The sequence below is a fragment of the Oryctolagus cuniculus genome, chromosome 7, assembly GCF_964237555.1.
Source record: "Oryctolagus cuniculus chromosome 7, mOryCun1.1, whole genome shotgun sequence".
Classification (NCBI taxonomy): domain Eukaryota; kingdom Metazoa; phylum Chordata; class Mammalia; order Lagomorpha; family Leporidae; genus Oryctolagus; species Oryctolagus cuniculus.
The window spans coordinates 129,662,722-129,690,426 of NC_091438.1; the positions used below are offsets into that span (position 1 = coordinate 129,662,722).

General features: G+C 52.4%; 2 protein-coding genes across 4 annotated transcripts; both read right to left on the reverse strand.

Annotated features, from left to right (window-relative positions):
• Positions 1-108: 108 nt before the first annotated feature.
• CDC20 (cell division cycle 20) lies at positions 109-13,808 on the reverse strand. Of its 3 annotated transcripts, XM_070078622.1 has the most exons (12): positions 4,512-4,615; positions 4,039-4,234; positions 3,653-3,881; positions 3,390-3,538; positions 3,201-3,297; positions 2,900-3,028; positions 2,613-2,809; positions 2,434-2,528; positions 1,932-2,160; positions 1,658-1,783; positions 680-797; positions 109-343 (listed from the first exon to the last, which is right to left on the reverse strand). In XM_070078622.1, the coding sequence occupies exons 2-12, from the start codon at positions 4,117-4,119 to the stop codon at positions 165-167; spliced, it is 1,629 nt and encodes a 542-aa protein (XP_069934723.1). In that variant the 5' UTR covers positions 4,120-4,234; positions 4,512-4,615; the 3' UTR covers positions 109-164. The 3 variants fall into 3 exon arrangements, with proteins under 3 accessions (XP_069934723.1, XP_017201877.2, XP_069934724.1); XM_017346388.3 differs by lacking the exons at positions 4,039-4,234; positions 4,512-4,615 and adding an exon at positions 13,785-13,808; XM_070078623.1 differs by lacking the exons at positions 4,039-4,234; positions 4,512-4,615 and adding an exon at positions 3,960-3,980.
• Positions 9,557-27,705, reverse strand: MPL (MPL proto-oncogene, thrombopoietin receptor). The gene is made up of 12 exons (XM_017346390.3): positions 27,604-27,705; positions 27,296-27,428; positions 26,807-26,985; positions 26,024-26,322; positions 25,451-25,613; positions 25,079-25,205; positions 16,891-17,075; positions 16,581-16,723; positions 14,028-14,187; positions 13,785-13,881; positions 11,082-11,169; positions 9,557-10,880 (listed from the first exon to the last, which is right to left on the reverse strand). The coding sequence occupies exons 1-12, from the start codon at positions 27,680-27,682 to the stop codon at positions 10,626-10,628; spliced, it is 1,908 nt and encodes a 635-aa protein (XP_017201879.2). The 5' UTR covers positions 27,683-27,705; the 3' UTR covers positions 9,557-10,625.

A 27,705-nucleotide genomic window follows, 5' to 3' on the forward strand; every position in this document is an offset into this window, starting at 1 on the left:
TTACCATGTCCATAAGCAGGAGCGACGGTCAAGGCTCCCTCAGGACAGTTCCAGCTCTGACTGACCATAGTACAGGGAGCCCCTGGGACAGAGATCACACAAGGTGAGGAAAGGGAAACATGACTTTATTAGAAAAATAAAAAACTGAGGGGATGGGTTGGGCCTCAACGGATGCCTTGGTGGATGAGGCTGCTTTTGGATGCGCTGGCTTTTTCCCGCTCCCGCCGCCGTGCAGGGTCCAGCTCGAAGCAGCGCCACAGCCGTAGGGTCTCATCTGCTGCTGCCGATGCCACTGTGGCCCCGTCCGGGCTCATGGTCAGACTCAGGACCCGGGCTGTGTGACCTGGGGCAGTTGAGGAAAATGTACATGCATATGTCACACCAAAAGCCTTCCAATTTTGATGGCTACCTTAGCTCTTTATAATAGCTTTATTGAGACAGAATTCCTAAAGTTATCCTTTAAAAGTCTACAACTTAGTGGTTTTTGGTCTACTCAAAGATATGCAACCATCACAGCAACCTAATTTCAAAATAATGCCATCCTCCCCACTCCCCTTCTCTTCCAAACCCTGGCAACCATTAACCTGTTGTCTCTGAATTGGCCTCTGGTCACTTTGTATAAAAGGAGTCCTACAGTATGTGGCCTTCTATGTCTGGCTTCTTGCATTTGGCCACCTACCTTTGAGCTCAGCCACCTTGGCCATGGTTGGGTACTTCCAGATGACCAGCTGGTTCTGTGCAAAGCCATGGCCTGAGATGAGCTCCTTGTAGTGGGGAGACCAGAGGATGGAGCACACCTGTGGAGAGGAAGGCATGTGCAGACATTCAGCCAAGGCTATCCAATCAAAACACAGGCCATTAGAGTGTCAGGCTCCCTGCCAGGTGCAACAGACTCAGGCTTGGATGATCACAGTCCTCACAGAAGTGCTTGGAGAGAGAGGAGTTATTCATTTTACAGATGAGGAATCAATCAGAAGGTAGTTCAACAAGTTGCCTAAGGGCTCCAGCACGTTAAGTTAGCAGGGAACAGAGCCAGAGTTTGAGTATGGCCCGTATGGTTCTAGAGCCCATGTGTTCTAGAGGGAAGGCTGTGCTCCGGGGAGCTGGGGGTGGGAAAGGAGAGGAGACGGGAGTGGGCACGGGGAGGCCCATGAGCAAGAGCCCCGATGCGGCTTATGTGCTGTAGGTGGTGGGGAGCCATTACAGGTTGGAGGAGAGTGACAGCACTGAGACCACAGTGCAGAGGCTACACTGGAGAATGCTTGGCCACCAGGGAGGAAGCCATTGTGCAGGCCACAACTGGAAGGAGGTGGCGGCTGAGGGGAGGGGCTGGGGGGACACAAGGAATCCTGGTGGTGAGGACTATGAAAGATACCAGGAAGTGCTGCGGATTTCTGAGCACGTTCTTCCATTCTGAAGCAATGAAAGAGAAGGAAAAGGAGCGCATTTCAGGGAGGCGAGGGGGAGTGGAACACAATGAGGTGAAGGGACCTCCAGGACACAGGGTTGGAGGTAAGCCATGGGCTTGTTGGAAATGGAGCTCATGAGAGCTGAGTCGGAAGTTCGGAATCATGAAGCAGAGTTGGCAGAGCCACTGGAGTACACACATTGGCCCAGGAGGACTACACAGAGCTAGATCACACCCAGGAGAGGCTACCTGGGAATGGACGTCCACAGCACTCAGACAGGCCCCGGAGCACACGTTCCAGATGCGGATGTGTCGATCACTGGTGCCCCCTCCTGTCGCCAGGATATTGGACTGCCAGGGACACCAAGCTACAGCCTAGGTAGGATAAAGGTGGGGTCAGGCACTAGGAGCTATAGGGCTCCAGAGGAACCCCGTCCAATCTCATCATCCCATCTCCCCACCATCACAGGCCCCAGGTCACAAGTGAGGGTCTGCAGAGGCATCAACCCATCCCAGCTCTCACCTTGACAGCCCCTTGATGCTGGGTGAATGTTTGCAGGGGAACCCAGCCGCCCTCTCCAGGAGCACTAGGCCACACATTGACCAAGTTATCGTTGCCTCCACTAGCCAAGTGCCGTCCGTCTGGGGCCCAGCGCAGCCCACACACTTCCTGGCTGTGGCCACTCAGGGTGGCCACGTGGTGTTCTGCTACCCGAACATCATGGTGGTGGATGTGGCCGGAGCGTGAACCACTGTGGGAGGGAAGAAGGGAATCGGGTTCCATGGCATATCAAAACCACCAAGGCCAGAGCTGCTTCTGTTCAGGGATGTACAGGGGGTGTTCACACATCAAGGAAAATGCCCAGCACAAAAAAGCTAACGTGGATTTCAAATGGGAAAGTGTACCCAATAAACTTAACCTTAAATTCTACGCTTTTACAAACTTTTTAAAATACCCTCATAAATGCAGGGGCACGGTGGGTGGAAATCACGTTTATTTTTCCAGGTTGGCAAAAACCACTGACCTGGAGAGGATATAGCTGTTCCAGCTCAGGGAGCCCACTCGGGCAGAGTGACTGGTCATGTTTCGAAGCCGTTTTTGCTGCTGCACATCCCAGAGCTAGAGAAGAAAGACCATGAGGATCAGAGACTGGGACTCAGTAGGCCCCAGGGCCTGGTGACACAGGGCAGGGACAAGTCTCACCTGCACCTCAGCACTGCTGGTGCCCACAGCCAGGTAGTTGCCCTCTTTGATCCAGGCCACAGAGGATACGTAGTCCCCAGGCTGCTCCATTTGCAACAGCTGCAGGATGTCACCAGAGCTTGCACTCCACAGGTACACGCTGTTGTCCAGTGCTACTGCCAGAACATTCCCAGAGCTCCAGTCCATGAGGTTCAGGTCTGCCAGAGGCGGAGAGGGACGGCCATGAGCCTTCCTTGTTTGCCTGGCTCCCAGCCCTTTCTCCATCCACAGGGCAAGGCTGCACTTACAGTAGTCATTTCGGATTTCAGGGGCATCCAGGATCCGGTCTGGTAGGGAGGGAATGTAGCGACAGGTCTTCCGGCTGGAGCCGGGCGTGGCTTTCTGGCTGTACAGTACTTTCAGTCTGTTCTGGTAACCTGTGGCAACCAAGTAGGTCTAGATGCTGGGCAAACTGGCACTGCCTTGCCCTTAGCCTTGGGTGGGAAGAGCAGACAGACATGGCCTCCCTCCCCTCCCCTCCCCGCCGCGCCCCCCGCCCTGGGGATAGACTGACAGCTCCCTCCAAGAACCAGGAACATCAGGTCTCACCCTCTGGGGCATTCTGTGGTTTCCCACTGAGCCGAAGGATCTTGGCCTCCTCCACATCAAAACCGTTCAGGTTCAAAGCCCATGCTTTCTGATGCTCCTGGCATACAAGGGCGGGGTGAGGCAGGGGGGTATCATCCCAAGGACACAGTCGGGTCCCGCCCTGCGCCCCTGGGGGGAGAGGGCACATACCTTCTTGGTGGGCGACTGGCTGTTTTCTGGCTGGTTCTCCTTGCTCAGGAGGAAGCTCGCCACCTCCATCTGGGAAGCGCTGCGTTGGGGAATATAGCGGTCACCGCCGGGTTTGCTAGGGGTGGTCTGTCCCTTGGAATTAGACTTGCCTGGGGCAAGGAGAGAGAAGCCAGACCGTCTGCCCAGGCTCCAGGCAGAGGAAGGGTGCCGGCTGCTCTCAGCCAGTCTCGCTGCCTCCCGGCGCCCCGCCTCGCCCCACTGACCAGGAGTGCGGCCCGGGGTTCTGCCGGCGCTGTGGGATCGGTTGGCTGCCCGCATGGGGGACGGGGCCGGCCCCGCGGTTTCCTTGGCCTTGCGCTGCCAGCGCGCAGGGGGTGCATTGGGGATGGGTGCGTCCAGCTGCAGCAGCGAGTGCAGGTCACTCTCGAACACGAACTGCGCCATGGCAGCGCCGCGAGCGGGAGGGGTCCTGGGAGCTGATGCTCGCCGAGCCTGTGGGAAGAGAGGAGACCGTGTTCCGGGGACCATGCGGGGCTCCTTCTCCACCGGCCGGCCATCGGCGCCACCCACCACGGCAGCTCCTCCGTGCCCGGACTCCCCTGGCCGCGACAGCCCCCTCCCCGTTCGGCTCGACCCAGCGCCCTCTCACCGTGCGTACGGAACAGATTCCAATCCCGGACCGGCTTCGGCACGCCAGGCCTACGCTACTTAAACTCTCCGCTCTGAGCATTCATTGGCTCCTTCAAAACCCAACCGTCGCAACCGTCCCTCTCGCCCATTGGCCGCTACGGCCCAGGGGGCGGGTCTTCCGGGGTATGCCGCCGGTCTCACGAGAGCGAAAGCCGCTAAGGAGTGTGATTTGATGACAGGTTTAAAGCCCAGCCCAGGGACTTGGTGTCCGAGAGAGGGGCGGGGCGCGGCGCGGCTGGGGCCAGGCGTGGCCTGGTCGCTTCCCCCGGTTCCTCTGCGTGCCTGGGGCAGGGCCGGGGACCGAGTGCCGGCAGCATCTGCTAGCTGGGAAGGGAAGCACGCTTCTGTTTGTTGTTTCCCACGCTGGGAAAATGAGGCCGAAAGAGGGAAAGTGAGTTCCTTTAGGTCAAGAAAAAGGGCCGGGATTCGGACCTGCCTGTCTGGAAAGGTCTAGTCAGCCTGAGCGCCCTGTGGGAGACCCCGTGGCTTCCTCTTCCCCGGGCTCGATAGGTGTCAGGAATCCCGGAGATCCGTTAGTGGCGCGCCCTCCCCAAGGGCAACATCAGGGTGGGTGAGGGGTGTGCTTGAGGTCACACGGAGAAGTGGGCCAGAATCCAGGTCTGACTCCCATTCAGGCCAGCGCTCCGACGATGACTTGAATGAATCGTGCCAATGGGCCGGGAGGTGAGGCAGCAACCATAGTGGGTACCCCCGCCCGCCTGCCAATGACTGCATTAAGTCAGTTTACAACACGTGGTTGGGTTCACTCTTTAATCCCTAAGGTACGCTGTCGTCGTTTTACAGAAAAAGAAACTGAGTCAAATGAGCTTAGAAACTTGCCCAAAGGCATACAGCCAAGAACTAAGTGGTGGACACAGGATTAAAACTATCCGACTCTTGGGAATAAGAGAGGAAGGAGATGTACAGTTCGGCACTTACCCTAAGGGTAAAGCTATGGGACTCCAAATCCCATTAAGTTGGCAGGTACCAAGGCCATCTTACTAGTTAAAGTGATCAGTTTAAGTTCATAACTGATCATAAAGATAGGATTAAATGTAAAAGGGATCACATAAATAAGAACAGTGTCTGCTAATAATAATTGATAGAATTAAAAAGGAGTGAACAATCCAACATGGGAAGCGGGATACACAGCAGACTCAGAATGGCAAACGCCCGAAACAGCGCTCTGGCCTCAGAATCAGCCCTTAAGGCAATCGGTTCTGGCTAAAAAGCCCATAAGAGCATTTCAGGCATGAAAAGCCAAGACACTGTGGCAAAAAATGACCTAAATGAAAGATCTCTGTGAATGAGATCCTGGTGGAAAGAAGGACCATCAAAGAAGGAAGTACCTTTCTCTGAAGGGAGGAGAGAACTTCCACTTTGATGATGGCCTTGTCTAAATAATGTTGGAGTTTGTGGACTCGAGAAACTTCCATAGCCTTGGCAGCTCATGACAAGAGCCTCGGGTAGGGGCTGGCACCGTGGCTTACTTGGTTAATCCTCTGCCTGCGGCGCCGGCATCCCATATGAGCACCAGTTCTAATCCAGTTGCTCCTCTTCCAGTCCAGCTCTCTGCTATGGCCTGGGAAAGCAGTGGAGGATGGCTGAAGTCCTTGGGCCACTGCACCCGCATGGGAGAAGCACCCGGAAGAAGCACCTGGCTCCTGGCTTCGGATCGGAGAGCTCTAGTCGTAGCAGCCATTTGGGGAGTGAACCAACAGAAGGAAGACCTCTCTCTCTCTCTCTCTCTCTCTCTCTCTCACTGTCTATAACTCTACCTGTCAAAAACAAAAAACAAAAAACACAAAAAAACAAGAGCCTCAGGTGATCACTGACGTCATAAATAAGAGTGTCAATTGTTAACAACAACAGAAGTCACTATGCACTTGCTCTCCATGTAAGACCTCTGTCCTTAATGAGTTGTACTATGAGAATTAGTGGTAAAACTAAGCTTCAAACAGTACCTTAAACTTTGTGTGCCTGTGTGGGTGCAAACTGTTGAAATATTTACTTAGTGTAGAGTTGATCTTCTGTATATAAAGATAATTGAAAATTAATCTTAATGAAGAAGGGGATGGGAGAGAGAATAGGAGGTGGAACGGTTTGGGGTGGGAGGGTGGGTATAGAGGGAAGAACCGCTATAATCCAAAAGTTGTACCTATAAAATTTGTATTTATTAAATAAAAGCTTTCTATAAAACATAATAATACATTGGGGAAAAAAAAACTATCCAATTAACCCCTGTAATCCTAAAAACATGCTGTATAGCCAGGAAAGAGCCTGGAAAAATAAGAACTTTAAAAAAAGAAAGATTTATTAATTTATTTGAAAGGCAGAATACAGAGACAAAGATCTATCCATTGATTCACTCCTCAAATGGTCACAACAGCCAGGGCTAAGCCAGGCTGAAGCCAAGAGCCAGGAGCTTCTTCTGATCTCATGGGTACAGAGGCCCAAGGACTTGGGCCATCTTCTGTTGCTTTCCCAGGAGCACTAGCAGGGAGCCCGATCAGAAGTGGAGCAGCTGGGACTCAAAAGGGCATCCATATGGGATGCTGGCACTGGAGGTGGTGGCTTAACCTTCTGCGCCACAGTGCCGATACCCCCCCAGCAAAAAAAAAAAAAAAAAAAAAAAAATCAGAATTTTCATCATTTGCATGACGTCAACCCTGAAAATGATAGAGAAAATGTGGGACTCTTGGTCCAAACTTGTTGTTAGTATCTTTGACCATGAATTATTCACACCTTGTCAAACAAGGAGTTGGATGTCCTGAGGTGAGAAGTGAGGAGTCCCTGACCCCCAGAACACACTGAAGAGGTTGTCTAGGGTGAGGCTGGTCGGTCTCAAAGGTTAAGCTAAAGAGTTTGAACTTCACCTTCTAGGCACTGTGGAACCAGTAGGGAAGGGAAGAACGAACCTACCTGAGGGGGGAACAAGTTTGCAACTTCTGGACTATGGATTACTGGAGGGAAGAAGGATAAGGGTACAACTTCAAGAAATTTATACATCTAAAGATAAAAGAATGGGGGTCAGCGTTGTGACATAGTGGGTTAAGCCACAGCATGCAATGCTGCCATCCCATGTGGGTGCTGGTTTAAGTCTCAGCTGTCTAGCTCCCTGGTAATGCATTTGGAAAAGCAGCGGAAGATAGCTCAAGTGCTTGGACCTCCTCAACCACAGGGGAGGCCTTCATGGAGTTCCAGGCTTCTCCCTGGCCCAGCCCTGGCCATTGTGGTCATTTGGGGAATAAGCCAGCAGATTGAGGATCTCAGTCTCTCTCTGCTGTACTGCTACCTTTTTTTTTTTTTAATATTTATTTATGTGAGAGACAGAATTACAGAGAGATAGGGAGAGACAGAGAGTCTTCCATCCACTGGTTCACTCCCCAAATGGCCTCAACAGCTGGTGCTGGGCCAATCCAAAGCCAGGAGCCAGGAACTTCTTTCCACTGCCACATGGATGCAAGAGACCAAGGACTTGGGCCATCTTCTACTGCTTTCCCAGGCCACAGCAGAGAGCTGGATCAGAAGTGGAGCAGGACCTTGTGACTATACCTTTCAAATAAGTAAATATAAAAAAAAAAAATCTCAGGGCCAGCACTATGGCGTAGCCTATAGGTTAAGCCTCCACCTGCAGTTCCAGCATCCTATATGGGCACGGTTTGAGTCACAGCTGCTCCTCTTCTGACGTGGCTCTTTGCAACTCTACCTCTCAAATAAGTAAAAAAAAAAAAAAAAAAAAAAAATTCTTTTAAAAAAATAGATAAAAGAATGAAGGCGGCAACATGAACATGGATTATGAAGTGGGAGAAACTCTAACATCATGTGAAGGGGCCAAGTTTGAACCATGACAGAAAGGCCATATGTGACTGTTGAAAAACAAATCACATGGGGCTGGCTCTGTGGCACAGTGAGTTAACGCCCTGGCCTGAAGCGCTGGCATCCCATATGGGTGCTGGTTCGAGTCCCAGCTGCTCCACTTCCAATCCAGCTCTCTGCTATGGCCTGGGAGAGCAGTTGAAGATGGCCCAAGACCTTGGGCCCCTGTACCCACGTGGGAGACCCGGAAGAAGCTCCTGGCTCCTGGCTTTGGATAAGCTCAGCTCTGGCCGTTGCAGTCATTTGGGGAGTGAACCAGTGGAATGGAAGACCTCTCTCTCTCTCTCTATCTGGCTCTATGTCTCGCTGTAACTCTGCCTTTCAAATAAATAAAACAAATCTTGAAAAAAAAAATTACAGGTGACTTTGGGGGAAGCAAATCAGGAAAGTGTGAGCTGGGGACCTATTTGGAGGGGGACTTGGAGAGTGTGGAGCTGTGAAAGCAGAGACTCCCCGTATAGCCTGACCTCCAACCTCCTCTGTAGTAGTTTGCTAGGCTGCTATAATGAAGTGCTGTCTATTGGGTGGCTTATGTGACAAAATGTGTTGTCTCACAGTTCTGGAGTCTAGGAGTTTCAGATCAAAATGTCGCAGGGTTGGTTCCTTCTGAGGACTTATTGTCTCCCCTAACCTCTATTGGCTTACTGGAATCTTTGGTATTCCTTGGCTTGTAGAAATAGCATCACAGTTTGCCTTTATTGTCTCTTGGCTTTCTCCCGGTGTGTATCTGTGTCAAAACCTCCCATTTTATAATACCAGTCCTACTGGGTTAGGGCCTATGATTCATGTTAACTAATTATACCTACAATGAGCCTATTTCCAAATAGTCTGAAGTGCTAAGGCTTCAACATCTGAATTTGCTGGGGGTGAGGGAGACACGATTCAACCCCTAATATCTCCTGTTGGTGGAATCCAAACAAAAACCAGATCCTGGGGAATCCACTGATACAGGCCACACGAGTCAGCCTTGCAGAGCCCAGGGCAAGATGGAGAAGGATGGAGAGTGGGTCTGGACGGGGCAAATGGGTAATTTTGAGTATTACTGCTTTCCATGGGTCCTTCCCACAGCCATGTTAAAGTCTTCGATTCTACTCCTAGGGACCCAAGACTAGGGTGGAAGGAGAAGGAACTTGAGCTATGTATTTTCCTGGCTCCTTCCCTGCCACATCTCGACAAGCTGGCTGTATCCCTCTACCAAAGGCCATAACTCCTGCCAGGAGCCCTCTTTTACAGCTTCATGTCTGCTGACTGCTCCTTCCCCATACCTCTTGATGTCTAGGGCTGGTGCCAGCTCCCTCTTGTTAGCCACCAGGGAGGGCACTGCAGTATTCCGTGATGGTTTTCCCAAATCTTGACCCCCTCTATATAAGTATGCCCCTTCTTAAGTTCTCATCACATTACCCAGTGTGAGTGTGTTATCTATTTCTGTCAGAACCCTGACTTGGATATGTTTGGAGCCAGAAAAAAAGAATTGTGTTTGTTTGAGAATTTAAATGGAATCTATACTCAGAATGGTTTGAGCACGTTTACTGATGCTTATGAGTGACTTAGAGGATAAGAGAAGTTGGCGTGGGTTAAAGTATCCATAGCCCATAGCATTTATTTAGAAAACATTTATTGAAGGCCAACTGTCATCACTATTCTAGGTCCTGGGGAGGGGGAGAAAAGGACAAAGACATCATGACCCTGGCCCTCAGGGAGCTCACAACCTAGTAGTGGAGACAGATGTGTAAAAACTTACTTATATAAACCATCACGGGGGTTGTAGTAGAAGTCTGGGCTGGAGGTAAGAACTTTGGAATGGTCAACAGATTGTAAAGGTAAGGAATGGAGTTTGGAGACTGTGTTAAGTGTGGAATCTTGAAAGTCTGTAATATTTAAGGATTGGAAGGAATGACAGATTATGAGATTAAGACAGCATAATAACAAGAGTAGTTTAAATATATTAAGCACTTATTATGTCCCAGGCATTGTGCTTTATTTAGATTCTATCTCAGTCATTCTCACAAGTCTAGGGTATGCTATCATCCATGTTATATGGACGAGAAAACGGAGGCACAAAGACATTATTTGCCCACATTTGCACAGCTGGCAAGTGTGAAACATAGCTCTGACTCCAGAGTTTGTTTTCCTAACTACTGGTATATTCAGAGAGGCAGGAACAGAGCCAGGAGAGAAATTCAAGTTATGGAAGCCAAAGTGGAGGCAACTGTAAAGGACAAATGAGTAATCAGCATAATGAAGGCCACAGAGAGAAAAAAATAGATGATTAACAAGATCCTATTGGATTTGCAATTAGGAGATTTGAGGTGAACGCTGCCTGGGCAGCTTCATTAGCAAAATATCAGCAGGGGAACTAATTGAAGTAATCTGAAGAGTGTGTAAATGGGAAGAACTCTGATATTAAAAAGGAGAGAGAAAGAAGGTACACCTTAGAGGAGCTTCGACGATGAGCCTGCCTGCGGAGAAAGGAACCTGGATTCATGTCAGCAGCCGTGTGGACAGAGCAATGCCAGGAAGTCCAAGTAGGAGGGTAGATGGAGGAGCAAGGTGTTTGTGTTGGAGAGGTGTGTTGTGTGCTGGGTGAGGGTGTTTTTGTCAGGAGGCTCATAGACAGGTCTACAGGGCAGGGATCTGTCCAGAGTACTAGGAGCAAGGGCCCTGTCCTCAGGGCTGCTGCCAGCAGCTTAGTGGGAGGTAGGAGTGGTTGGCGATGTGGGTAGTACAGCAGGTCCCTGGCTCAGCCATTGGTGGGCACACAGACAGGGGCGTGGTCCCCAAACAAGAAGGCTGCAATCCTCGGTAGTCCAGCTGGACCTGGGAGGAACACAGGGGTAAGGGTGTCCTCTCGGAGGACTTAGGTAGGATTTCAAGGAGGCTGGGTTCCACTTCTTCATAGCTCTCTGAGACTGTGGCCTTAGGCTGCGAGAGATGGGGAGGAGCTGGTTAGAGAAGACCCTGTGGGAGGAGGCACTGGGTGTGTAGGAAGAGCAACTGGGCTGGGGGTAGTGCTTGGGGATGGTACACTGGTAGGCTGGGGCCTTGCCTGAGTTGTGCTGTAGGGGCCAGGACCTGGCTCCAGCAGCAGTGATGATGGGAAAAGAGGGATGGGCGGGCACTCACCGGACTCAGGGCCGCAGTGTCCCTAAGGTACTGGCCTAGGACCCGGTGCAGGTCTGGAAGTGAGGGCCACAGGGCATGCCTCAGTCTCCTGGGGGAGAACGGGGGCAGGAGACTGAGTCTTGGGAGTGAGCTAGGAGAAGAGGAGAGCTCTGATGTGGGGCAGGGCGGGGGAGGCAGCAAGGCGGGGAAGCCAGCTTTGGAGAGGCAAGAGTGTAGCCAAGGCAATAGAGTAAGGTAGAGCAGAGGTGAGAAGAAAACCTCAGATGGGGTAGGAAGTCAACCAAGGGTCAGAGTTCTTTCAGCCATTCCTACCCCAGGGCCTTTGCACTTTCCACGCTCTCTGCTTGGAACACTCAACTCATTCCCTCACGTCATTAGTTCTCTGCTCCAGTGTCGTTCTGACAGGCCTTTCCTAACTGCCTGCCTGAAACAGAGCCACCTCCTTTTCTCATCACTGTTTCCTGCTGTGCTTTATTTTTCTTTGTAGTGCTTGACTTACTGCACATTTATTGTATTGTTACATATATTTGTGTGTGTGTGTGTGTGTGTGTGTTTTTTCTGATTTACCTCACTACAGAATAAGCCTCATGAGGGCAGAAAACAAAAAAATGTATTCACTTCTGTATTTCCAGTGACTGGCCCAGAGTAGGTGCTCAAGAAATTAGTTGAGGGGCCAGCATTGTGGCATAATGGGTTTAGCTGCCACCTGCAATGCCAGCATCCCATATGGGCACCGGTCATGTCCTGGCTGCTCCACTTCCAATTCAGCTCCCTGCTAATGCACCTGGGAAAGCAGTGGAAGATGGCTCAAATTCTTGGGCCCCTGTCACACACTTGGGAGACCCTGATGAAGCTCCTGGCTCCTGGCTTTGGCCTGGCCCAGCCCCAGCCATTGGAGCCATCTAGGGATGGAAGATCTCTGTTTCCCTCTCTCTGTAACTCTGACTTTCAAACGAATAGAATAAACTTTTTTAAAAAAAGAAAGAAATTAGTTGAATGAATGAAGAAAGCCAGTGGAGCTTATTACTAAGTTACTGAGGAGGAGCGTGGGTTACGGTATGCGGGAGAACCTGTGATGCTTTAGCTGGCCGTTTCAGGCCTCTCCCATGAGCTCACTGCCTCTCTGGGGAAGGAAGAGCGAGTTGTCTGGCAAACTGGGGAAAAGGAACTGAGCGTGCTTGGCTGGCAGCACCAACTCCCTCTTCTTCCCAGCCTTTTTGTTGGATCTGGCTATCTGCGTAGAGGCTAGAGTCCAGCCTGCTCCGACACAAGGGCCCATGAAAAGTTCAAAGAGCAATGGCAGAAGCCACAAAAGGGGCCCCTGACCCAGCCTAGGGCCCTCATAAGACGCTGCCTGGAGGAGCTGAGGTGTGACCTTCACGTGTGTGACCCCCCACGGCACTGCCCCTCTGCACTGTCCCTCACATAAGTGACTCATTCATCAACAACATTTATTTCAGGGCCTGCTACTTGGCAGGTGCTGTGCTAAGGATTTGAAGATGACCAAATAAGGTGTAACAGGGAAGACACAGAAAGAAACACAGTGCAGCACAAGTGGTACTGGGCACGAAACAGCCCCCAACAGGGGTGTCAGGGAAGGTTCCTGAAGACTTGGTGAAGAAAGCTTTTTTTTTTTTTTTTTTTTTTTTTTTTTTTGACAGGCAGAGTGGACAGTGAGAGAGAGAGACAGAGAGGAAGGTCTTCCTTTGCCGTTGGTTCACCCTCCAATGGCCGCCGCACCCAGCGCACCGTGCTGATCCGATGGCAGGAGCCAGGTACTTATCCTGGTCTCCCATGGGGTGCAGGGCCCAAGCACTTGGGCCATTCTCCACTGCACTCCCTGGCCACAGCAGAGAGCTGGCCTGGAAGAGGGGCAACCGGGACAGAATCTGGCGCCCCGACCGGGACTAGAACCCGGTGTGCCGGCGCCGAGAGGCGGTGGATTAGCCTAGTGAGCCGCGGCGCCAGCCAAGAAAGTTATTTAAGGATCAGTGGGCATTAGTCAGCCAGGGAGGAGATTCCAGGCAGAGGGGGCATTCCGTGCAACGGCACTGACAAGGAGAACCATGCCTCCCCAACATCTTGGCCAGCCTGACACACAGGGTAAAGAGGGCAAAGGCCTGGGGGGGACAGATTTTGCAGCCTCTGCTTGTCATTCTATGGAGTCTGGACTCCATGCTGGGGAGCTATTAAAAGAATTTAAGGCGGGGACTGCTGTGCTCTCTTCGGCAACACATACTAAAATTGGAAGGAGGGGACTGCTAGGTTCCCGGGTGCATTTTAGAAAGCTATTCTGGTGGCGGTGTGAGGCCAGACCGCAGGCAGGAGAGGCCCCGTTTCAGTGAGCCAGGTAGCGTCCACAGGGCTGGAGAAAGGGGGCCATTGTTCGAGCTGGATTTAGAAGGCAGAATGGCCAGACCTGGTGACTGACCGGGCAGGGTGGGGCTGGAGGTTGGCAGGGAGGCGCCGGAGTGTCCTGGCTTGGGTGAAGAGTGGACAACAGCCTCGTTACTGAGACGTGCAGCCAGGAGGGGGGGCTGTTTGAGGTGTCCAGCATAGCGGGCACGTTAAAGGGGAACGCAGACGCTGCGACTCCCCCAGTGTGGATGTGCAGATGGCACACAGCGACCCTAGGATGCTCGTTAACAAGCCTCCAGCCCCGCCCGGACCACGGCCCCGTCACCCGTGTAGCGCGGGCGGTACCTGTAGTGCGCTGGAAATTGCCACCTCAGCAGCAGCAGGCCCAGGAGGGCACTGAGGCCCAGCACCAGGAGCAGAGCGGTCACCATGGAGATCCAGGCTAGGGGACAGGAATGCTAGCAGCTCCGCCGACCCAGGCCCGAGCCCCGCCCCAGGCCCGCGGGACCCAGCCCCGACTCCGCCCCTCACCTCAGCCGGCCCCGCCCCCGCGCAGCCGCAGACCGGCTGACCGGGTCGGGCGCTCACCGGTCTCCGAGGCGGTCTCCACCCTGGCCGGGCTGGACCAGGCGCTCCAGGGGCCTTGGTAGGTGGGGCCGTTGAGCCTGGCGCGCAGCTGTAAGCGGTAGCGAGAGCGCGGGTGCAGCTCCAGGGTCCCTCGCCGGGCCCCGAGGGGCGGCTCGAGCACCTGCGCAGAGGAGCATCGTGTGGTGGGCTGGCCTCGGCTGCGCTTGGAATCCCCAGCCGGTCTGGGAGCCCCGCAGAGGGGCCCGCCGGCAGCAGAGACGGCCTGGAACAGAAGCGTACCGGCCAGAGCGCCCTGACCGAGAGCCTCGCCCTGCCTGATAACCGCGCCCAGGATGCGTACCCCGGCGCGCGGCCACCCTGACCCTGCCGGCGGCCGCCTCCACCGCTCCAGGTGGGCGACGGAGACCTGGACACCCCCGGATACTCAGGACCGCACCGACCGTGCCGCGGTGACGCTGGGGCGGCCAGGGATACCAGACTGGGGCCAGGTGCTGGGAGCGCGAGGGCCGTGTGTGCAGGCAGGGAGAGTTTATGGGCTTAATTACTTAGCAGGCATTTATGAACTGCTTGTAATATGCCAAACCTTGGCCAGGCACGGGGGAAAAAGGAGAAATAAAACACAGTCTCTCTTGTGTCTAACGAGGGAGACATCCGAACAGGCAAAATAATTACATCAGTTAATTAGTGCAGGTCACCGTGGGAGCACAAAGAAGGATTTAATGCAGCCTCGGCTGCTCGGCGTGTGCTGAACGCAAGGCTGGGAAGGCTGGGTGATCAGAGGGAAGGCTAAGGCTGTGTAAGGTACGAGAGTTGAAGACTTGGTGATGGAGCAGAGAGAAGGGGAAAGACTGGTCAAGGAGGATTCCAAGTTTGGGTAGGTGGTGGAGACAGAGAACAGAGAAATTTCCACAAATACTCAGGAGTTCAACAACAGTCAATGGCAATGTCAGGATCATGGTTACCTAGGGTGGGAGAGCGCCTGGAAGGGACGGGGAGCTTCTGGGGTGCGTTTCAATCCTGGCTGTGGTTTCATGGGTGTATACGCTGTGCAAACCCGATGCTTCCTATCTGTGCGATTTGATGTGTGCGCTTATGTAAACTAAGCTCAGTAAGGACCTAAAATAGGACATCTGGAGAGGAAGCTGAGTTTGGTTTTGGGGGTGAAGTCTCAGCTGGCTGGAGAGTGAGGGGCCTGAGGAGAGCCGCTGTATACACACATGGCAAGCGAGAGTGAAGGCAGACACACTGCTACCTGACCAATGTGTGTAAGCTCCTTCTGTATACCAGGCAGTGTTGCAGGTACTTATGTATTTAACTTTTATGATAATTCTATCAGGTAGATAGCTTTATCCCCATTCCACCAGTTAGAAATGGAAATTTTTATTTATTTAAATTTCTGCCCATTCCAAGCTTCTATCCTTCCTTCCTTCCTTTTTTTTTTTTTAAATATTTACTTATTTATTTTGAGAGAGTTACAGAAAGAGGGAGAGCAGGAAAGAAAGAGATCTTCCATCTGCTGGTTCACTCGCCAGATGACTACAATGGCTAGGGCTGGGGCCCATGCCAATGCCAGAAGCTTCTTCCAGATCTCCCATGTGGGTGGCAGGGGCCCAAACACTTGGGCCGTCTTCCATTGCTTTCCCAGGCCATTAGCAGGGAGCTGGATCAGAAGTGGAGCGGCTGGGACTTGAACTTGGACCCATATGGGATGCTGGCATTGCAGGCGGCTGTTTTACCTGCTATGCCACAATGCTGACCCCAACTTTTAAGAGTTTAGGTAATTTGCTTGTGATTTGTAAGTTCCTTTCCATGTAGGGGTTGGAATGGTAATATTGCAATTGTTAATGTATGGTCATTAAAATTGTCGAGTTGGATCTGGCATTGTGGTACAGTGCGTTAAGCTCATATGAGTGCCTGTTGATTCCCTTTTGCTCCACTTTGGATCCCTCTCCCTGCTAATGCACCTGGGAAGGCAGCAGAAGATGGCTCATGTACTTGGGCCCTTGCCACCCACGTGGAAAACCCGAATGAAATTCCAGGTTCCTGGCTTTGTCCTGACCTAGCACTGCCCATTGCAGCTATCTGGTGAGTGAACCAGCAGAAGGAAGATCTCTCTCTCTCTGTCTATCTGTCTCTCTCTTTCTGTGTGTATGTATGTGTGTGTCTGCCTTTCAAATAAATAAAGTAAGTGTGGAGTTGCAGCACTTCCCCAGGGAGAGCACATGTGTGTGTCTGGAGAAGGAATCTGCCTCCTGCTCTAGGAAGCACAACAGATTCTGGAAGTGTGGACAGGGAGGAGCCAGAAAGGAGGGTGAGACCGAGTTCAGAGAGGGAGGCAGAGAATCAGGGGAGGCCAGCGTGCAAAGGTCAAGGGAAGAGAAGCTCTTGAGTATGGGTAGCCAGCAGTGTCAGATGCCCTAGAGAGATGGAGGTACTGGTTGAATCAGAGAGACATAGACATACAACCCGAGACATGGACGCATGGACACACTCACTCTTGGTGACAGAGTATCCTGTGTGGTGACGTCGTGAGCGTTTGCCACCTGCCCATACCTTCCAGTCCTGCAGGCCTTCTCCTGTGTATCGGAGCTGATAGCAGGTCTCTCGGGCTGCCCAGGGGGACGAGTGCTGCCACTCCAGCTCCAGCTGGCCGCTGGAGACCTCCGTCCAGTGCAGGTTTGGGGTGGGGATGAGCACTACAGGGATGTCAGCAGGGACTGGCTTAATTCCTTCTGCGCGTTGGTGGCGTTGTGCCACCAGGGCCAGGGGTCAGAAGTGTCTGAGCTGGGGATCCTGGGCATAGATGGGGTCGGCTCGGGGGGGCGTGGGAGCTGTGTGGGAGGTATGGGAAGAAAGTTCTTACCAGCTTGGTGGATCCAGAAAGGGGAGCCCAAGTAGCTGTGAACAGCACCCTGGGCTGTGGTCACCTCCACACGGACGTGAACCATGCTGTCGTTTCGTGCCCTGAAGTGGCAGCGGGAAAACTCGGGGGGCTGTGCTCCCGGATCTGTTGTCTCCTCCTCTTCACACTTCTCCCACATGGGGTCCCTAGAAACCATCCCCGCAGAGTCATTGAGTCAGGCCTGCCCCGAGACTAGGCCCATTAGTCCCCTTTGCACAGGGTCTGTGGCCTGCGTGGGTTATCATCTAATGTCTCCCTTGGCTGGGCCTCTGTCTTCATGCCCGAGGTCTGCCTTGGCGTCTAGCCCCTTCCCCTGGAGGAAAGGGCTGGCATGATGGGGGACAACAGTGTGGGCTTGGGGCCGGCGTTGTGGTGCCGCGCAAGTTAACCTGCTACCTGCAGTGCCAGCATCCCATATGGGTGCCGGTTTGAGTCCCAGCAGCCCACATCCGATCCAGCTCTCTGCTAATGCACCTGGGAAAGCAGCAGAAAATGGCTGCAGTGCTTGGGCCCCTGTGCCCATGTGGCAGACCTGGGTGGAGTTCCAGGTTCCTGGCTTCAGCCTGGCCCCACCCCAGCTGTTTGGGGAGTGAACCAGCGAATGGAAGATCTCTGTCTCTGTGACTCTGCCTTTCAAATAAATCTTAAGAAGAAGAGGAAGAGGAAGAAAGAAGAGGAGGATGATAGCATGGGCTAAAGGTTTCAGGTCTTGGCCTACTGGTGTATGATGTTGGGCAAATTATTTGATTTGTGTCTTAGTTTCATTTGCCAAACTGGCTGATATTATCTGCCTTGTACATTGTTGCAAAAATCAGACCCTGGGGCTGGCATTATGGTGCCATGGTGTAATCTGCTGCATACAATGCCAGCCAAATCCAGTTCTGGCTGCCCCGCTTCTGATCCCGCTCCCGATCCCGCTCCCTGCTAATGGGCCTGGGCAGGCAACAGATTATGGCCCAAGTCCTTGGGCCCTGCACCCACGTGGGAGACCTGGATAAAGCTCCTGGCTCCTGGCTTCAGCCTGCCCCAACCCTGGCTGTTGTGGCCATCTGGGGAGTGAACCAGCAGATGGAAGATTCATATTCATATTCTCTCTGTCTGTCACCCTGCCTTTCAAATAATTAAATCAATCTTTAAGAACCATAAACCAGTCCCTTCATCTCTCTGAGGGCAGCATCCTTCTGTTTTTACTTTGTTTCTACACAGAGCCCTCTTGCTTCCCCCACTGTTGGATTCTTATAGCAGCTTCCTAACTGGCTTTTTTTGCTCCATTTTTATTCACCACTTCCTTCAATTTGTTCTCCACGCAGCTGCTGGAATTTGCTTCCAAGAAGGTTATTTGTTTCGATCTTTCCCACTGCCACAAGAGATGCAACCACCGTCATCTCTTTCATCTCTTGCCTCCTTTAAGCAAAATTGCTAACTGGCAATCCTGCTTCTACTCTTATGGTTTCACAGAAAAAAAAAAAGGATTTTTTTTAAGATTTATTAAATTTATTTTAAAAGGAGAGTTACAGAGAGGGAGAGACAGATGTTCCATCCTCCGGTTTTCTCCCTAGATGGCCACAATGATCAGTAGCCAAGAGCTTCATCCAGGTCTCCTACATGGATACAGGGGCCCAGGCACTTGGGCCATCCTCTGCTGCTTTTCCAGTCCTTTATCAAGGGAGCTGGATTGGAAGTGGTGCAGCTGGGACTCGAACTGGTGCCCATATGGGTGGTGGCTTTATCTGCTCTTTCACAGCACTGGCCCCAGGGAACATTTCTTTTGAAAAAATGTAAGTCATATCACATCACTCTAAGCCTTAAAATCCTCCAGTGGCTCCTCATCTCACTTCGAATGAAATCCAAGCTCCACAGAGGCCCACAGGACTCCTTAGATTTGATTCCTCCATACCTTGGAGGCATGCATTTCATCCAGGTTTTCCACGTGGGTGGCAGGGGCCCAAGTACATGAGCCATCTTCCGCTGCCTTCCCAGGTGCATTAGCAGGGAGAGGGATCCAAAGCGGAGCAGCAGGGAATCAGTCGGTGCTCGTGTGAGCAGGATGCCAGCATTGCAGGCGGTGGCTTAGCCCAGGGTACCACGGTGCCATCTCCTGTGCCCCCCATGCCGGTTCATTGTCCTTCATTCTCACGAGCCTGCTTCCTGTGCCACAGATGTGCCACATGCAGTGGCGGGCACGGTGTCTTGGCCTGGTTGTTCTGACTCCAGGTCTTCACGGGACTCCTCCTGCCTGCCCTTTAGTCCTCTGCTCTCCTGTCACCTCCCTGGGGAGGCTTTCCCCGACCTTTCAGTCTAAGTGAGCACCGTCTCACCTCCTTTAGTCCTCGCATTATAACCCGGATCTTCCATTTCTTGGTTGTCTCCTCTGCTTCCTTCTGTCCTTGTTATTAAAATACAATCCCCAACAGGGTGGAACCTTTTTTGCCTGGCACAGTCAGCCTCAGTAGTTGTTTACAGAACAAATTATAGTCCCTAAGGGGCTAACTGTCACTAAAACCGTTTATCACTATGTGTGTGAGTATGCGTGTTTATCCATTTGTTCAACAAATGATTGATACCACGTGCCAGTGGCATCACTATCAGGTGCTAGGCCCTGTGAGTCCAGAGACGAAAAATCTTCAAGGAGCTCCCATGTCAATGGGAAAACACATTTTTCTGTGATGTGCAAAGGCTGGCTTGATGGGGCTGGCACTGTGGCATAGTAGGTTAAGCCTCTGCCTGCAGCACTGGTATCCCACATGGGTACCGGTTCAAGACCTGGCTGCTCCACTTCCCATCCAGCTCCCTGGTGATGCACCAGGGAAAGCAGTAGAAGATGATGCAAGTTCTTGGGCCCTTGCACCCATGTGGGATACCTGGAAGAAGTTCCTGGTTCCTGGCTTCAAATCAGCCCAACTGCAGCCATTACAGCCATTTGGAGAGAGAACTAGCAGAGGGAAGAACTCTCTTTCTGTCTCTCCCTTTCTTTATCTGTAACTCTGCCTCTCAAATAAATAAATAAGAAAGAAAAAAAAAAATAAAAAAGAAAGTGGCTGACTTGGGAGCATCAAACAGGAGTATCTAACCCAGACTGGGTGGGTCGGGAAATGTTTCCTGGATAAGGCAGTGTTTAGACTGAGTCTTGGACTATAAATAGGACAGGCAAAGCAGACAAGCGGGCATCCGAGGCACACGCTCATGATAAGATGAGTGCGCTGCTGGCGGGGGGCGGGGTGGGTGGGGGCTCTCTGTGGTACAGAATGGGTTTAGCACAGAGGGCCTGGTGAGACTGCACACCAGACCCCGGTGGCCATGTGGTCTTTCCAAAGAGATTGAACTTGCCCTTGTAATTGTGGAGGCCTTTAAGGATTTTAAGTAAGGAAACGCCATAGCTAGCTTTGTACTTCGGCAAGATCGCTCTAGCTGCAGTCTGTAGAAGGGATCTGTGCAGGGAGAGAAGCTGGGAACTCCACTACGAACTGTGGAGGGTTTGCAAGAGTCTGAGCGTCTGAAACAGGGCAGTAGCAGAGGGGACAAGAGGGAAAGCGAGGACCTGAGAGACGGTGAAGGCAAGGAGTGGCAGATGGCTTCCACAGGGCCTGCAGGCTGCAGGAACCGGAGAGGCCCTGGGTGACTTGGGTGGGGCAGGCCTGGCAACCTGCACTGGCGGGATGCAGAGGATGTGTCTGTGTGGGAAATGACGCCTTCAGCTGTGCCACCCTTTAACCTATTCATGAGACCGCTACACTAAGGACAGCTGTCAGTCGTGAAAAGGAATGAGTTATTATTTTTTGTTAATGATCTCGAAGACATGTTTAAGTTAAAAAGGTGAGTTAAGAAACCACATAATGTGATCCTATTTGTATTTAAAACTTAAATGTTGTATGTAGACACACAAGGGGCTTTCAAAAAATCTGTGTTCGCGCCCACCCAGGGATGCCAAAAAAAAAAAAAAAAAAAAAGTCTGTGGAAATTTGTCTTCTGAAATTATAGATTTCAAATTTTTTTTTTTTTTTTTTTTTTTTTTTTTTTTATTTATTTTTTTGACAGGCAGAGTGGACAGTGAGAGAGAGAGAGACAGAGTGAAAGGTCTTCCATTGCCGTTGGTTCACCCTCCAATGGCCGCCGCGGCTGGCGTGTTGCGGCCGGCGCACTGCGCTGATCCGATGGCAGGAGCCAGGAGCCAAGTGCTTCTCCTGGTCTCCCATGGGGTGCAGGGGCCCAAGTACTTGGGCCATCCTCCACTGCACTCCTGGGCCACAGCAGAGAGCTGGCCTGGAAGAGGGGCAACCGGGACAGAATCCGGCACCCCGACCGGGACTAGAACCCGGTGTGCCGGCGCCGCTAGGCGGAGGATTAGCCTAGTGAGCCGCGGCGCCGGCCTCAAATTTTTTTGCACCAAAATAACTTTCTAAATTCCATTTTCCGTGAACATTTATTTATTTATTTATTTGAAAGGCCGAGTTACAGGGACCGGTGCTGTGGTGCAGCAGGTTCAAGCCCTGGACTGTAGCAGTGGCACCCCATATAAGTGCCGGTTCGAGTCCCGGCTGTTCCACTTCCAATCCAGCTCTCTGCTATGCCCTGGGAAAGCAGTGGAGGATGGTCCACGTCCTTGGGCCCCTGCACCCACATGGGAGACCCGGAAGAAGCTCCTAACTCCTGCCTCAGATCGGCACAGCTCTGCTGTTGAGGCCATTTAGAGTGTGAACCAGCAAATGAAAGACCCCTCTCTGTAACTCTGTTTTTCAAATAAATAAAATAAATCTTTAAAACGTAAAAGAAAGGCAGAGTTACAGAGAGGTAGAGAAACAGAGAGATCTTCCATCCGCTGGTTCACTCCCCAGATGGCCAAAGTGGAGCAGCTTGGACTTGAACCAGCACCCATGTGAGGTGCCAGCACTGCAGGTGGCAGTCTTCCCCACTATGCCACAGCCACAGCCTGGCCCTTTCCATGAACTTTCAGAAGTATCCTCATATATAATGCATAGAAAAATGCTTTAAAACTGTTAATAATTTTTCATTATTCAGTCAACATTTTTTTATATTTTATGCTCCATTAAAAAAAATATTTATTTATTTTAGAGGTAGAGTTACAGTGAGAAGGAGAAATAGAGAGAGAGGTCTTCCTTCTGTTGGTTCACTCCCTAAATGGCCATAATGGCTGGAGCTGCGCTGATCTGAAGCCAGAAGCCAGGTGTTTCTTCCCAGTCTCCCATGTGGGTGCAGGGGCCCAAACATTTGGGCTATTTTCTGCTGCTTTCCCAGGCCACAACAAAGAGCTGGATCAGAAGAGGAGCAGCTGGGACTAGAACCAGCGCCCATATGGGGTGCCTGCGCCACAGGCAGAGGATTAACCTACTGCACCACAGCGCTGGCCCCGTTTAACATTTTTTTACTGAGTACTTACTGTGTTGAAGGCACTGTGTAGGTGAGAATATATTTATGAGTAAGGTCATTTTGACTTTGCCCTCATGTGTCATACACAAGTATATTCAAGATCATCCTTTCTCAATTGGAGTTCTGGGAGACAATTTTTTAAAAGACTTATTAGAGAGAGAGAGAGAGAGATGCCCCTGCTGATTTACTCCCCCAAATGCCCATGATGGCTGGGGCTGGGCAAGGCTAAAGCTGGGAGCTGGGCACCCAGTCTAGGTCTCCCTTGGCAGGGACCCAACCACTTGAGCCATCAGCTTCTGCCTCCCAAGATCAGTATTAGCAGGCAGCTGGAATTGAGAGAGTGGAGCTGGGATTTGAATTCAAGTCCCGTCTTTACCTGCCCTGACAGAGGATTTTTTTAAATCAACCAAATTGTCACATGAAGTATAAATGTTAAAGTTATAACATCGGGCTGCTGTTGTGGCATAGCAGGTTAAGCTGCAGCCTGCGATGCAGGCATCCCATATGGCTGCCAGATTATGTCCCGACTGTTCTACTTCCAATCCAGCTCCCTGCTAGTGGCCTGGGAAAAGCAGCGGAAGATGGCAGAAATCTCTGAGCCCCTGCCACCCACATGGGAGACCTAGATTAAAGTTCTGGCTTTGGCCTGGCCCATCTTAGAAGTGAACAAGCAGATGGAAGCTCTCTCTCTGTCTCTCCCTCTCTCTCTGTAACTCTTTCAAATAAATAAATCCTTTTTAAAAATTGTAACTTTGGGGCCGGCACTGTGGTTAAGCCACTGTAAGTTAAGCCTCTGCCTGCAGTGCCGGCATCCCATATGAGTGCCATTTCAAGTCCCAGCTGCTCCACTTCCGATCCAGCTCCCTGCTTATGGTCTGGGAAAGCAGTGAGAAGATGGCCTAAGTGCTTGGGCCCCTGCACCCATGTGGGAGGTCCGGAAGAAGATTCTGGCTCCTGGCTTCGAATCAGCGCAGCTCCAGCCATTGTAGTCATATGGGGAGTGAACTGGCAGATGGAAGACCTCTCTCTGTCTATAACTCTGCTTCTCAAATAAAATAAATAAAAAAATTGTAACAGCGGTAAGTACTCATGAAGTAGAGGCACAAGGCATGACAAGAATATAAAATGGTGCTTTTTCATCTAATAGGGCTGGTGGCCCAAGGAAGTGACACTGAGTAAATAAGAAGTTAGGGGAAGATGGGAGAGCAGGTGAACAGCACAGGCAGAGATCCAGTGGCAGGAGGGAATGTGGCGGATATGAGGGGACCCGAGAAGCTAGCACTGAACATAAAGAGCAAAGGGTAACAGAGAGTTCAGATGATTCTGGGGGCTGGTGTTGTGGCGTAGTGGATAAAGCCACAGCCTGTGACACCAGCATCCATGTGGGGACCAGTTCGTGACCCAGCACCTCCACTTTGAATCTAGGCCTCTACTAGTCGCCTGAGAAAGCAGTGGAGGGTGGCCCAAGTGCTTGGGCCCCTGCACCCACATAGGAGACTGGTGGCTTCTCGCTCCTGACTTCAGCCTGGCCCAGTCCTGACTGTTGTGGGAGAGTCCTGACATTTGGGGGAGTGAACCAGCGGATGGAAGATCTCTCTCTCTCTCCTTCTCTCTGTAACTCTGCCTTTCAAATAAATAAATCTTTAAAAAAAAACAAACAAACATGATACTGAAGACAACAATGGGAGCTGAGTTCTTTAGAGCTTTATAAGGCGGTGATAGAGTTCTCTTCTTGATCCCAAGATCAATGGAAAACCTATTGGAGATTTTGGAATGATAATTCTTTGCATTTTTAAAAGATTATTCCAGGAGCCACAACTGTGGCACAGTAGGTTAAGCCTCTGCTGACAGTGCCAGCATCCCATACGGGTGCTGGTTTGAGTCCTGGCTGCTTCACTTCCAATCCAGCTCCCTCCTAATGGCCTCGGAAAGCAGTAGAAGATGGCCCAGGTGCCTTGGGCCCCTACAACCACTTGGGAGACCTAAAAGTGGTTCCTGGCTTCAGATCAGCCCAGCTCTGGCTGTTATGGCCATTTGTGGGGGTGAACTAGCGGGATGGAAGACCTTTCTCTCTGTCTGTCCCTCTCTTTCTGTCTTAACTTCGCCTCTCATAAATAAATAAAATCTTGAAAAAAGATCATTGCAGTTCTTGTGTGGACAATTATTTGGAGGATTCGAGAGATCAGTTAATAGGTCTTTTCAGTAGCCAAGTGAGAGATGATGATGGTTTGTATCAAGGTAATGATAGATTCTAGATAAATTTAATAGGTAAAAGTCAACAAAGCTTGCTTATAGACTGGATAGAGGGGTGAAGGAGCAGAGAGATGTTTGGTAGAAGTCCTTGAAGGCCAGGGTAAGTTTTGTATAATCTGAAAGACCATGGGAAGTTGCAATACATATTTGATTAGGGAAAGGCATGCAAAGTTCAAGTTTTGCAATGAGCATGCAAAACTTCAGCTCAAGGAAGGTCACCCTGTCAGCAGTGGGGGGTAGATTGGAGGTGAGACTAAGCTGTCTCAGTGGCCCAGGTGTCACAATTAAAACCAAGCCAAACCCAGATACTCCCAGTGGGAATGGAGAGAGGCCGAGAAGATAAAATACCCCCTGGAGGATACGGAGTGGTTCATAGAGCACAGGGGCTCTTGACTGCGGCAGAAGGGAGGTGGGTGAAGGGGACCAAGGACAAATCTTTGCCTTCTTTCTGCAAGCTATGTCTTTCCCATGACATCCAATTAAAAAAAAAAAAATGTAGTTCAACCCTCACCTGTCTCTGGGGCAGCACTGTGCCCGGCCATGGTAGAAGAAGCCTTGGGAGCTAGCGTGCTCCTGCTGCTGCCACTGACAGGTAACATTCCTCAGGTCCACGGTAAAGCACTGTAGTCCAATTTCCTCTGGGGTCAGAGAAGCAAGTCCCATCAGGGCTGCGTGCCCCGACTCTAGCAGCCTCTAGGTCATTATGCACATAAGAACATCTACTGCTGTTCCCTCTCCCCTCCCCGAACACAGTTCATCCTGTGCCGCAGCAAGTGTGAGGTCCTCGGGCGACTGTGCTTCTCAGAACCTCCATGTCCAGTCCAAGCCTCCCTCGAGGTCTTTTCTACCTTCTCCCCAACTCCCCACCCCCTGGTTGACCCACCTGCATCCCCAGGAAGGTCCACAGTGACGGGGAAGGACCAGGAGCCCCAGGAGCCGTGGAGGGAGACCCCGTCAGGTTGGCTGCGCAGCTGTAGCCAGTAGGAGCCGCCAGGTTGGAGCCCTGAGATGAGGCAGCTTCCGCCCGACGCTGTCACAGATGGGGCCTTAGGAAACAAATCTGTGTTGGGATCCAGGCCTGCTCTCACCTGAGTCAGCCTCATCCCTCATGCTGGAAGGCCCGCAGCACCCCGGGAGAGGAACTCGCTCCCCAGCTCTCTAGATGGAGAGGCCCACAAACAGGGGGCCTGGGCCGTAGGTTTTGAGGTGGTGGTCAGTGTTTTTAAGGCAAACCTCCATTAATTTGGAGGCCCGGAAGCCCTCAACATTGTCAGCGTGAATGACCCAAGTGGGGGACCCCTCTGCCCTGGATAGAAATAGCTGCTGAGGACTGATCAGAACCCAGGTAACTCCTCGGGGACCAACTCAAGCTGCAGTCCCCAAAGTGTGACCTGTCCCCTCCCAGGGCCAACTGGACTCAGGGCCAGGAAGGTGGAGTGGAAGAAGGCCGGGATACTTCTCCAGTGGGGGCGGTCTGCCGTGGTCCATCCTGCTGGGGCCCCGGGGGCCGAGCACACGGATGCTGCTGCAGACCGGAGGCTGGGTGCGGCCACTGCAGGGTGGGGCAGCAGGTTTCTGTGGCGAGCAGCTGCACGACCACCGGGCTGCTGGTGTTCCTGGGATCCGCGGTGCCATACCGGAGCTCGTGCCTCAGGAAATCGTGGATGGCTGGGGCTGAGGCCTCCCAGGTGATCTGAAGTTCCCCGGGCCGTCCCCCTCCCGCCGCCTGAATGATGCTGGGGGGAGCTGGCAGGCCTGAGGGCAAAACGGGGTCCATCAGAACCCTTAGTCCCTGGCTCCACCCTGGCCTATGGGGAAGGCTGCTGCAGGTGGAGCCAGGGCAGGCTCTGGATTCCAAATGTTCACAGACCAACACTTCCCTGGGGGCAGGTGAGGGAGGTGACCTGGCTGTAGTATAGCGGTCCCTTGGTGCTCCTGGAAAGCAGAGACCTGTGTTCCCCACCTTGTCCTCGTCACCCAGCACAGGGCCTGGCACACAGTGGACATTCTGTGACTTTCGACCAGGCAAGTAAGTGACCGGGTCCACGATGGGAGACCAGGGTGGCCCTGGGGTGAGTCTGGCTCTGGGTGCCAGGGCTGGGGGTCTTGAGGTGTCTCTGGGAGTCTGGTAACAGGGGAGCTGCCTGCTTGTCCTGAAAGAGCATGCGCAGACCTGAGTCTGGGAGCTGACCTGCAGGCAGCAGGTGCAGGGGCCAGGGTGACGGGAGGGTGCCCTTACCCACACTCTCCACAGAGAGCACGCGCTCGGTCACATTCTGGTCCAGGAACACGTTCTTCACCCAGAGGTGCAGCGGGACGAAGAGGCGCACTTCATCCTGGGCTGGAAACTGGCATATGTATCGGATCCCCAAGGAGGTCACACTCTGGGCACTCAGGGGACAGGCACGGGGCTTCTCCCTGTCGGCATGGGAGACGTCCTACCTACAGGGCCACCATGCTCAACCCCGAGGCCCCAGGCCCAGGCCCATGCCCAGCTCCTGTTTTCATCAGCGCCATTTTCTTCTCACTGCTTGGGATAGGTGGGAGCAGGGGCTGCGTAGGGACTCGAGCCGCTCCCTGCACACACCCACAGCGCACCTGCTCACAAAGCGGCTACTTCAGGCAATAGTTCTCTGACAGAGCCAAAGCCAAGGAAGTGACCAGAGTGCAAGTCGGCTAAGCTGAGTACAAGGATGGCTGTCTGGGAGGGGTACAGCCCAGCACCTACCCTGCATAGGCATAGAGCAGCTGGTACGTTCCACTGGGCGCTGCCCGTTTCTCCTCCCAGAAGCAAGTCAGGTCCTCAAATGTTCGGGAGAAGCAGTTCAGTGGCTCTGAGCCCAGGGCCAGCGAGGAGACATCTGAGGAACAGTGGTCAGTGGGGCCCTGGGTGCTCTCAGGCTTGTTTATGGGCCCCTATAGGGACCAGTGGAGCCTCCTGCCTTTTCCCCCTGCCCCTCCCCCCGGGCCCTGTGTCCCCCTCCCAGAATGCCCTCTCCCTGGGCACAGGTGATCTGTACCCTCTGCGCACCTCACCTTGGCTGGTGACTTGTGTCAGGCTGTGGGGGGCCAGGAGGAGGCAGGAGGTGACCACGAAGAGGGCCCAAGAGGGCATCTTCTCGGGCAGTGTGTGCTGCC